Source organism: Lutra lutra, chromosome 7, assembly GCF_902655055.1.
Source record: "Lutra lutra chromosome 7, mLutLut1.2, whole genome shotgun sequence".
Lineage (NCBI taxonomy): Eukaryota > Metazoa > Chordata > Mammalia > Carnivora > Mustelidae > Lutra > Lutra lutra.
In genome coordinates, this window is record NC_062284.1 from 67497629 (window position 1) to 67510189 (window position 12561).

A 12561-nucleotide genomic window follows, 5' to 3' on the forward strand; every position below is an offset into this window, starting at 1 on the left:
CTCTTTTGCTATCAGCTCTAAGATTGGAATCACATTATATGATTCCTAGAACATGAACATGGAAAAGAAAGTCTAGAATCTGAAGATCGCCTGCCCTGTAGCATTCAGATTACATATCCATATACCCAAACACTGAATTAACAAAATCATCAGCAAGGTTCTCAAACCTCAGCTTTGCAACAGATTTAGAAGTTAAGTCATGAATACTGGCTCCTTTACATCAATACATTTTTTGGGAAGATAATCTGTGCCTGTAAAAAGCTTAGGACTCCGAATCATGAGGATCCAAGGGAGCCCATAGGAGTTGCTGATCTAGGAAAACCACACCAGGGTAACCACATTATAGTGTGGTGGTAGAAAACAATAACCCAGATGCCAAATCACATGAAATTACTGTCCTTGATACTTCCCTTAGTTTCCTATTCAGCAATATGTTTCAATGAAGTCATCAGAATTAAATCTAGAATTCCTAGGTGAACCTAAATAAAGTAAGTACCGGGTTTCCTCTTTCTAAGCAAAGTGACCAGTGGGAGGGGCCCAGAGCCACAGAGCCTGTTTCTCTTACCAACTTGGCAGAGGGTGCATGGGCTCCCCCAGGCAGCACCGAGGGAGGAACAGCACTCAGACTTTAAGGTGGCTCCATTGATGTTGATCTCACACCGCCCATCGATGACAGTCTGCCAGCAAGTGCCCTTGATGGTTTCTGCAGGGAGGTAGGAGACGATGTTTACTACATACATAATAGAATCTATATCAAAAGTTCAAACGTGCATTGGAATTACAGCAAGAATGACACATGAAACAACTGATAATGGTCATTTAAAATTTTGTTCATCCATACTTACACTATTTTGCAATAAACTCTTTTGCATTAAAAGTGGACATTAAACACAGTACTGGTTAGCAGGATAAATACCTATGCAGATGGTTTTTGTTGGATCCAGAGTACTTTCAGAAGAACATTCACAAATAAAAGAACCCGGGCTGTTCTTACAGACACCATTAATGCAAGGACTTGATTCACATTCATCAATGTCTGAAACAAGAACAGGTGCACGTTACTGCTACAACCTAGTCTTGGGCATGAAAGAATATTTAAACCCTGGCCTCAATTGCTACCACATATCCTTTATTAGAGAGTAAATCTGGCCCAGATAGATTTTTTTCAAGGCCAAATGGAATGTAAAAATAATAATTGAGCATATCTCTATAGCACAGAATCTGGCATCTGGCTGAATCTTTTTATTCAGAAAGTCTGGAGCAAACATGAAGTGTGGTCTCTGAATTACTAACCACGTGCTATTTTCTTCATTTTTTACATGATGGCAAATAGAATGTCAGCTGTAGGTAAGTACCATCAGTAGCTTCCAGAGCGCATGAAAGGGTCATTTAGGACCGCAGAATCTCAATTACAATGACATACTTGTCTAAAAGAGAAGTGACTCTAACTTATTCTCATGGTTTTTCAGCGGCACATCAAAAGTAAAGTACATACTATAAGAAGAAAAACACAGTTTACCTTCACAGGTTTTTAGGTCAGGTTTGTAGATAAATCCCTTGGGGCAAGTACAGACAAAACTTCCTGGAGTGTTTCTACATTGTCCATTGTCACAAAGTAGACTGTTCAAGACACATTCATTGATATCTGGAAAACCAACAAACAGGAACTTTTAGAGGAGCTCCTTCCTTGCATGCAATTTCTCTGCCTTTTCAGGTTAATTTTTTAAGGTCATATGATATGATTAACTCAAGCAAACAGGCAAAACTCATCTACCATTGACTTTTGCCTAAATTACCTAACTTAAAGAAAATAGGGGTTTCATCTGATTATTTTTACTCGGTGTCTGCAAAGTCTAAAGTCACCAATTACTATGCAATTCACTTTCTCGAACAGGAAGAAACCTGGATTTGCTGGGAATCATTAATCTATCTAACTGTTCATTGTTGCCAGAATTAAAAGAACTAATCCTATTGATTTAAGGAACTAAATAAATATTTATAAAGTATGGCCCATCTTTAACATGTGTTAGTTCCAGCCTGGGTGTTTCTTCTTTAGAATAACTGCAATGGCCTCTGGTTGTGTTTATAGAGTATGAAGCAATCTGTAGAGTTTATAATTCTCATGAGGAATTTCAGACTTGAGATTCAGAGAGCTCAGAAAAACTCCTTACTTTCAGGTGAATAATAGGTCTGTGGCAAAATCTAAGTTTTGGTATGTGTTACTTAGGTAATTCAGGAAATGTTATATACAGTTGGGTTAAACGACAACACACACCCCACAGAAGAGGCTATACGTCCACGAGGAATTTCTTACACATTGCAAAATGCCGCTTAGATCGTTACTTGACAATCCGGCAGCCCTAAGATAAAGGGTACACAGATTCAGCACTGGAGAGCTGCTTAGGCTCACAGTAGTAAATATACTTAATTATAAATAGCCTTATAAAGTACTAAAATATGGAAGATTAAGTATACAATTATGTTACTGTATGAGGAAATGACACGGTGAGAATTCTGTGAAAATGATACAGGGAATGCTAATGCTTCCCCAACGAGTCGCTGTTGCAGTCCTTGAACTTTGATGATGTCAGAAGGATCTGGAACCTTAAAGTGAGGAATTGATGATTAATATAAGAAATAGCCACTCCCTGGAGCACTATGGCTGTGGTGGATTCTTGATTGCTCACTTCCTATCTCTAAACATAATCTGGAATTGAACATTCTTCTGACCTGGTGATAATTATTCCCACTTTGGAGTATGCACTAATGCACTGAAGAAAGAATCCCTATTGCCCCCTGAACTCTCTCTTTTGCTTCAAATGGGGGTGATTTTGGGATGAAGCTAAAACATCTTTGTGTCTCTCTGGGCCTGTTCAGATAAATGATGATTTTTGCTGAAGAGAAGAGGCTCGTACAGAAAAATGAAACAGTAACACTTGTTTTGAGTTTAATGTAGTTTGAAAATACCATGTGTAGTCAAATCACAACTGTACTCCCCAAAATGAAGCCTTAAAATTAAGGGTGTGACAGAGGAAGAATTCATTTCTCAGAAGTCAGTATGTTACTGCACTATTGAATGGCCAGTTATGTTTCAGAAAATACTAGTCTAGGCAACTGGAGAAAGTTGAAAAAAAAAAAAATAATGGTGTCCATGTTGACCATTTTATTTTATTTTATTATTATTTTTTTTTAAAGATTTTATTTATTTATTTGACAGAGAGATCACAAGTAGATGGAGAGGCAGGCAGAGAGAGAGAGAGAGGGAAGCAGGCTCCCCGCTGAGCAGAAAGCCCGATGTGGGACTCGATCCCAGGACCCTGAGATCATGACCTGAGCCGAAGGCAGCGGCTTAACCCACTGAGCCACCCAGGCGCCCAATGTTGACCATTTTATTACCAAAGTTTTTTTTAGCTACTGGCTGGTACTTTCATTAAGGTTTGTTAAAGTATCAAATATGGTGTCTGCTTGGGGCACCTGGGTTAACCTGGTTAAGAGTCTCTTAACCTGGTTAAGAGTCTGCCTTTGGCTCAGATCATGATCCCAGGATCCTGGGACAGAGCCCTGCGTCTTGGTTTTAGGGATTCCCATTCAGCAGGGAGCCTGCTTTACCCTCTCCCTCTGCACCCCCTCCCCTGCTCATGCTTGCTCTCTCTCATGCTCTGTCTCTCAAATAAATAAAATCTTTTAAAAAAAATACAGTGTTTGCTAAACTTAACAGAGAGCAGTTCTTACTGAAAATAAGCTGGGTTTTCTTTGATGAAATCTAATAAGTGGTTGGGAGAAGAGTTGCTTCTCTCAGTAAAAGTAGGGATGCCTTTGTAGCCATATGAGAACAGTTCACAATCTGTGTTTCATACATCTAAGGAGCCTCTCTCTTTTGGAGTGAACATGACACTTGACTACTTATAAATGATCAGGATTCAGGTATGTAACTTTTAGTTAATTAAGACATGTATGTGCCATGCTGACATCCAAAGGGAAGGCCGTGCATTTGCCCAGTCCTTTAGGCTATGCAAAAGCAGTTTCCCCCAAGCAACAAAGAAAGAATGCATGATGCATGAGATGTCTTAGGAAACAGGTGAGACTTCTTACCAACACAGTTTTTCCCAGATGAATCCACTTCATATCCTGAATTGCATATGCATTTGTAGGTCCCACGGAGATTTTCACAAATTCCATTTGGACAGATGTCTGGATCTAATGCACATTCATTTATATCTGCACCACAAGATAAAAAGTTCAGTATCAGGAACATTCTAAAGGAAAGGTCAAAGAATTATAAAAAAAAAAATAACATTATAGGAAACGTAACAACTTTAGGACCTCATAAAAACAAAGATTCACTTAGATGAGAAAGCTTGATCACTGTTTCTTACTACAAGAGGGGGAGACAAGCCACGAGAGATTGTGAACTCCGAGAAAAAAAACTGAGGGTTTTAGAGGGGAGGGGGATGGGTTAGCCAGGTGATGGGTATTAAGGAGGGCACAGATTGCATGCCCCACCGGTTATTACACGTAAACAATGAATCTTGGAACACTACATCAAAAACTAATGATGTATTGTATGGTGACTAACATAACACAATTAAAAAAAAAAAAAAAAAGATGTTCTGCTTCAAATCTTTCCATCAGTCCTTGAGAAGAATTGGCATTTGAGTTGGAACTACAAGATTACCAATCCGTAACCAGGCTGAAGGAGAACCCCTGGTCTTCTGCCTCAAGTATCAAGATGGGAAAGTGTATCGCCACAGAGCCCCAGTCCCTACAAGTGGTCTCCCTGTCACCAGCCCATCCCTCACCAGTGTACCTTCCACAGTGTCATCAGAGTTAGCTTAAAAACAGGATGACTATGTCATTCTCATGGTTCAAACTTTTGTAGTTTCAAAAATATCTTCAAGATTAAATTAAAATATGAACTTTAAATTTACTTTAAATTTCTATTTAGTTTTATTTATTTTGAATTTCTCATTATTTTACTTTATTTACTTTACTTTAAATTGACTACTTATTTTAAATTCCTCATTCTTCCATGAACATACAATGCTCTTCTGCTCTGTGTTGCGAATGTCTGGAGCTAGGTCTATTTATTGGTCCAAAGCCCATTCAAACACCACCTGGTCTGGAAAATCCTCTGCTGCCAAGCCCAGAGGGGGCTGGGTCCTCTCTCTTCTGTGTGCCCACAGATTGAGGAGAGCTCTATAGTCAAGGGTGATGTAAAATGGCAATCAGTGAATGGCTGGTCTTAAATCTTCTATAAGTCAGGGTTGTTATGTTTTTCCTTCTCTGGGTCCCTATCACAACTTTATTTAGTCTCCACTAACTCTTTATTTGTTATAAATTACCCCCAAATATCTCCTCTTCACCTTCATCCACACACAGTGATGAACTTCATCATGAGAATTAAGTGACAATTCCATCTACTTTTTTTTCAGAACTGTCCTATAATCGAATCATTTAGTTTTGTATTTATAAAATAATCCCTTCATCTTTCCTGTCACTTATTTTTACCCTTGTTCCAATTCTCCCTTTTAACTTTAATCCTTTTATGGTCCTGATATTTCTCTAGCGCTAAGCCCTACACTTAAATATTTCATTCTCTTCCAACTCAGTTAATTGCTATCGCTGCTTGCTACAAAATATAAGAGAGCTCCCTATATCATCTTATCTTGACTGAACACTCGACAGTCAATAAATCATTCAACATGTGAATGGATAACAATTCAGTAACCCTGAACTGTACTTGATCGTGGAAGAGCCAGATGAGGACCAGACTGCCTCTTCTCATGAATGAGAGACTACAGTCATTGTATCCCTCCATCGAGCACCTTGGGAGAGCGCCCACCCCTTCAGTACCAAGCCTCACACCCAAACCCAGCAATCCCAGGATGCAGTGGGCCATAGCTGCTCTGCTCCTGGGGGGCTTCTAGGGGTCCCAGGTACACATGCAGTTATGGCCAGAGAAGGGGTCAGACCTCCTCAGTCTGGTTGAAACCCACAGGAAACCCACAGGAAGGCCTAGCAGTGCAGCTTCTGCACATGCTGAAGGAAGCGACTTTCAAACAAGGGCTTACCACTGCCTGCGGACGTCATTCCTGGCCCACTGCTGCAGAGCGCCTGATACTCGGCTGCAAGAAATTAACAGATAGTCAATGATTCCCTTGTTTGCCGAACAGGTTGATCCTCTACTTGGCTTTGCACACCTCGTTTCCTCCTAAGTGAGTGGAACCGAAATAAAGTGGTAACAGAAAAGGAGGCATCTCCCAAGGGAGTCCCTGGTACACCCGGCTCCCATTTTAAAGGCTTGCATCACTGTGGAAAATGACTTGGAAGGACACAGGCAAGTTATAGCGATTCCTTGTGCAAAGCGGTTTCGGAAAAGGTGTTTTTACTATAATTTGATTTTATTCAGCAGGGAACACTTTACACTTACAGTGAAATGTGCCTGTTAAAATGTGGTTTCTTAACTGTCAATAAAACCTTCTCCCACTGTCTTGGGAATAATTTTGTTTCTTAGTGTGAACTGTTTTTCTTTTCATTTAATACAATCAAGTTCTTAACATTTTCTCATTTCTCTCTGCAAATTCTCTAGCCTCCACTCAGAAGAAAAACAAAAGTATCTGCACTTGCATTTAAGTGGATTTTTAAAGTTCATTTTCATCGGGACACTAGAATCATTCTATATGATAAATCCATAAGCCAAGTATTGCATAATGTTAAAACTGAGATCTTAGTAAGAAATTGAGGTTTACAGAATATGTTCCCAATCAGATTTCTATTTCCTAAAACTGATGCAATGTTTCACATACAATTCCAACAAGATTTAGATGAACATAAGAGTGAATGATGAAAATGGAGAACTAACTGGAATCACACTTTATCCAAGGAAAACAAACTAAAGTGTCCTCTTAGTTGCCCACAGTTTCCGGCAACCAGGGAGTCCCGTGGTCAAATGCAAATCATTTGTGCTTAAGTGGCAGGGGAACAGGATATTGGGATAGGCCTTTTTACCAAGGCCAACCACACCTCACTGTGGAAGCAAATAGCTCTTATACTTCTGCATGCTAGAAAATTGTATTCCTGGTGACAGTGGAGGCAAAGGAATTACAGTGATTTAAAAAAAAAAAAAAGGAAGGCTGAATCCCTCAGAACCTCCGCCTTTGTGCAAATGTAAATTTGAGAAAAGTGGTGAAATTCCTTAATTTTTAAATCCTGCTAAATGGGACCAAAAAAAGAACAATTGGGAAGGGGGCTGCCTTCGCGTGTTTGAAAGCCTGGGATTAGAAGCAAAAAGAAATGCATTGTCATTATTCTCTCACACCAGCAATTAATTAAAACACTTCGAAATACTGTAAATAACAAAATAGAAAAAAAAATCATGCCAGTTTTGCAAAAAGCAGTTTTACAGTCAGTGCTAAATTAGTTGATGCCTGGCCTGAGTGGAAGGAAATTACTGTCACTGTTCTTTTCCATTTGGGTAGAATCTGGTCCTAGACTATCTTCTGCGTATCAGCTCTCATCATTGGGTTGAATGCTGATGACAGTGTTATTGGGAGCAAGCCCTTTCCCTCTGATAGTTTCCCCCTTCCCCTTCTGTTTCCCCTCTGTAAACTGGAGACAAGGATACTCAGCTCACATGACAGTTCTACGGATTTCACAAGAGAACAGAGAAAGTGCTCAACACAGCTCCTTGCATAGCTCATGCATTTAGTAAATGGTGGGTACTGCTGAGCTAATTCAGTGTTGTGCCTCAGAGACACTGGTATGGGGACATATGAGAAAATTCCTAATACTTACACTTCAGTGGGTTTAACGGATTACTGCAAGGAGTAAATATTTAGCTGCCAGGGAGAAAGATCTTCAGAGATAGCTCACTTGGCTTCCTTCCAGAGCACAAAGACGGACTTTAGATGTGATGGGGTTGGAGTTTCTCATTAAATTGACTAAAGAAGGAATGTTCTGGATATTTTCAGTACCTCTTAAAATCTTCCCTGTCTCCTGAAATAAGGGATACTCTACACTTAGATCCTTCATGATCTGGCATTTTCGTCAACCAAAGAGGAGGAGAAACCAAGCAGAATGAAAGCACGTCCACAGGTGTACCTCTTCTGTGCAAGTGCATTCAAATACAGAACAGAGGCTAGTAGGGCTAGGCTTCAAATTTAACCCCCTTTCAGCTTTACTGCTTAAAGAAAGTTGGTCTCTTGTAAGTCATCCTTTTGTAAGATCCCTTCATTTTCTGAGGTATCAGAAGAATTCTTTGGAGATGTACTTGGTCCACAGGAAAATGTAAAAACAAAGACCTCTATGCACCAAGGGTCCTAGATTCTAACTTTTGGTTCTTCCACTTACTGAAGATGTAAACACATCATCTCCACTCTTGTGAACCAGTTTTCATGATATTCCTCCATCTGGTAAATTCAAAGTATGCAAGAAAGTACTTTGAAAAGTTAAAGTAACATACAAAAGGACAGTATTGATAATATACAGCTATAAAGTAACATGGAGGCATCTTTGCTGGATAGGATTATATTAGATGCTATATAATTGAAGTATTGTTGTGAGCATGAATTGAACTGATTGGTAATCATTTATAAAAGGGAAATTGGAGGGGGAGATGAACCATGAGAGACTATGGACTCTGAAAAACAATCTGAGGGTTTTGAAGGGGCGGGGGGGTGGGAGGTTGGGGGAGCCAGGTGGTGGGTATTATGGAGGGCACGTATGACATGGAGCTGGGTGTGGTGCATAAACAATGGATTCTGTTACACTGAAAAAAATTAAATTAAAGAAAAATAGTAATTTGTAAAGTAATCAGCCATAATAAAGCTTTCTTCTTTAACCTGCATCCCTCATTTCTTTTAAAGTCTTCCCTTTAACTTTCTCTTTCTCGTATTTTAATTTCTAACTCTCTAATTTCAAACATTATCGCTTTTAAAATAGCAAATGTTTAAAAATTGTGAGTTAATCTTTAATTGATTGTATCTAAACCGGAAATGGACTAACTAGATCTGAGACGTCAATCAAACCAATCAGAACTACATGTTTTCTCTATTAGATCTAACTTTATTTTAGAACACTGAAAGAAACTGCCAAGTTTCCAAATGCCGACAGTTTATTGCTTTAGTTTCAATTAACTATTTTGCCTTACATATAGAAATAATTTACAACTGGAGAGGATGTTCTGGATTATCTAAGATGATTCATTTTGTAGATGAGAAAACTAAGGATCCCTTTTCCATATTATTCTATTTTGTAACTGTTTACTATTATAAGCCATCTTAAATCCTTTTGAAAGCAGGTGAGCAAAATTCCTAAATAAACAAAATCCTACAACGAACTGAACCCCCCCAGTTAAGTAATTTGCCTGCCGGTGGCCTGGAAGAATTCTGACTCACCGACCAGTTTTCTTTTCATTATGCCATGTCACTTCAAATTGAGAAAAATACTTTTCCCGCAAGGTTGAATAAAATCATTTAGGAGAAGCGCACCTCAATCAACATGAGGAATTTGAGCAAAATTTACACATGGCCTTTTGGAAAAAAGCTGGAAATAATTCAGGTAATCTGAAAATTATTTATTTTTACACTCTGTAAATTCTGCTTTTATAATAGTTCCTGCAAAATGCAAACACTGTGAAACTACCTTAGAGAACAAGGCAAGTTGCACGAACTCCAGACAGCATGAGTATTATTAAGGTGGAGGAGTTGGGATGGGGGTTCCCAAATGTGCTGCCGATTCCCAATGACTGTTGCGATTGGGTGAGGAATGTGTGATCAGACCCTGAGTAGCCTTGCCAAGACCCCAGGCAGGCACAGGATGTATCCAGAGAGCATCACATCATCCATAAGTGCAAAGACTACAGATGGAGGCAAGAGGCTGGCAGTATGAGGGCATTCCCCTGCACCACATACCTGAATTCTGTGCAGGACATGGCTGGCAAGGTTCCCCGAACGCATATTCAGTGTTGGCACAACAGCATTCAGATTTAGTAACGGCACCAAACAAGGGTTTGACACACTGGCCTCTCTTGTATCCACCATAGCATGTGCTCCGCATGTGTGTGTCTAAACGAGAAGACGCATCTGTCATCACACCATCACTCCAAACAGAGGAGAACTCCCCAGGTCAAAGTTGAAGCTGGCTTTGTTTAGCCCCATCCCTGTTCTAACTCACAGAAGATGCCTCTGGTCTTAGATTTCAACAGAAAAAAACAAACAAACAAACTGCATTCAGCTTCCAGGAACTGGAAACAATTGCCAGAGCCTTTCCATTTTCTAGACTACCATGGTTTATCCAACTGTGAGATTCTTAAGGGCTGAGATTCTGTCTCATTCATTTTTGTCTTCCCCAGACCTGTTTAGAACAGGCACTTAATACAAGTTAACTGAATAATGGATGAGCGGTAATGGATATTACCCTACGATAAAGAAGATCTTTCTTAAGCAGTGTGGCCTACCTCAAAATAAACATGCCATTATTGAATGTTTAAATTCAACGCACTTTGAAAAAGGAGGAAGTTTAATCTATAAAAGGTTCACTGTACTGGTCTGTAGACATTGGTCTACCAAGTAGTGTTATCTTTACCACCAGGGAGCAGGTCTCCAACTATGCCCAATTCAAAGGTTTATTGACTACCTTTCTTGAAAATAATTTAGATAAAATTACTATCCATTTTTCAACAAGTTTCAAACTTCTTATAAAGCCACATAAAAATATTACATAAAGTTCTTCATCATCCATCTCCTCCTTTGCATTCTATACTTCCCTTTGGACATTTAACTCCCTATTGAAAATGTTCACTAGAGATAATGAGCATACACAGGCCAATTTCAAAGACCATTACGAACAAAGGAGACTTGGGAGAAAATTGAGGACATCTACATGATTAGAAAAGTAAAAGGGGAAGAAGAGGTAGGGATTCCCCTGGTTTTCATTTATCTCAGCTCATCTTTCTCTCTTAGATTAATATCCAATTCATGTAAGAAGAGAACTGATCTCGTTGGTTTGTTCCCCCACAACTATTCTGTCCTGTCTGTTACAGTAGAGTGCATTTGTTATTGGTGGGGTTTGTGGGTCAACAGAGGGTGGATCTCTAGCATATGTCTAGCCATGGCTTTATCTTACCAACACACACACGTCCATCCAGACCAACGGCCAGTCCAGGAAAGCATTCACATCTGTAGGAGCCATCAGTGTTGACACAGCGCCCATTCATGCAGATCCCAGGTGTTTCACACTCATTAATATCTGTGGTAGGGAAAAGCACTTATTAAAAATGGAGTGACATTTATATGAAACCATGTTTACAGTTCTTTTACAACACTTGAAAATGGGGAAGATGAAAAGAATATGCAGCACCAACCATAAAAGCTCAGTGAGATACATTTCATTGTCCTTTGAGAGAAGGGTAGCAAAAATTGACATAAACTACATGATTTTTTTTTTTTACCACAGAAAAGGCTATTTCAATCATATTCTCCTGAGATCTATTTATCCAAAATAAGAATCACAAAAGCAAAAACAGAATTGGAAGAAGGAAAGTAACAGCTAACAGACAAAGGATCTTGTTGAACATTTCACATGGTGATTCTTACAGCGCTGTCAGAACTAGAAACCTAACTTGATAATAGACTGTAACTTTGACCTGGCCAGGAAGCAACTCCATTTGGCATCCAACAATCAGACCAGTGTCCATTCCAATATCACTCATGCCTTAGTTCTCTGACATGACTAGAATGGCATTAAGAGACAGAGAAATGAAACCCTGATGAAACACCATAGAAAAGAAATGAAAAATGAATAAAGGAGATTTTGATGACCATTTCCAGACAACAATAGCATTGTAAGCAATTGGAACCCAGCAAAGAAATATCTTTCTTAAGTATTACAGGTATTTTTTAGTATCATATGTATATGCTTAGGGAGGTCTGGTAAAAGACTTTATTGGGTACAGACTAATAATAGGAAAGAATTTTTTCACCTGGGTGGCTCACTGGGTTCAAGACTCTGCCTTCAGCTCGGGTCAGAGTCCTGGGATCGAGCCCCACATCTAGCTCTCTGCTCAGCAGGGAGCCTGCTTCCTCCTCTCTCTCTCTCTGCCTGCCTCTCTGCCTACTTGTGATCTCTCTCTGTCAAATAAATAAATAAAATCTTTAAAAAAAATAATATGCGGGAAATAGAAATGGCACCAAAATTGTGTTTTGGAAAACGTATAACACTTAGAAGCAAGTCATTTTAGTTTTTTAAGCAAGTCACTTTATAACAACTCCTTTTATAATATATAACTAGTATATGTAACTATTTCCTTTTTTCTGACCTTAAGAAGGCAAATTGAAACTGAAACACCTCTAGATTTTACTTAGCTTGTGTTATTTGGCACAAGATCTCTTCAGATGGTCCAAGATTCCATGTACAGATTGTATTTTAAAAGAGCAGTTATATTTAAATACATGAACTCAAATTGGTTCAGTAATTCAGGTCATCTTTTTGTTCAACTTGAGATCTACAGTAAAACAGTGACAACTATAGCCTAGAAAGGGACACACAGGCTTTTTAACGGGG

General features: G+C 39.1%; 1 protein-coding gene across 1 annotated transcript in view; it reads right to left on the reverse strand.

Annotated features, from left to right (window-relative positions):
• FBN1 (fibrillin 1) overlaps positions 1-12561 on the reverse strand; it is a 230747-nt gene that overhangs the window by 80399 nt on the left and 137787 nt on the right. The window contains exons 15-21 of the mRNA XM_047736217.1: positions 11125-11247; positions 9912-10064; positions 6072-6125; positions 4093-4218; positions 1520-1645; positions 917-1036; positions 566-703 (exon numbers count right to left, since the gene is read on the reverse strand). Coding sequence (XP_047592173.1) covers positions 566-703; positions 917-1036; positions 1520-1645; positions 4093-4218; positions 6072-6125; positions 9912-10064; positions 11125-11247 — 840 coding nt within the window. The remainder of the gene's footprint in view (positions 1-565; positions 704-916; positions 1037-1519; positions 1646-4092; positions 4219-6071; positions 6126-9911; positions 10065-11124; positions 11248-12561) is intronic.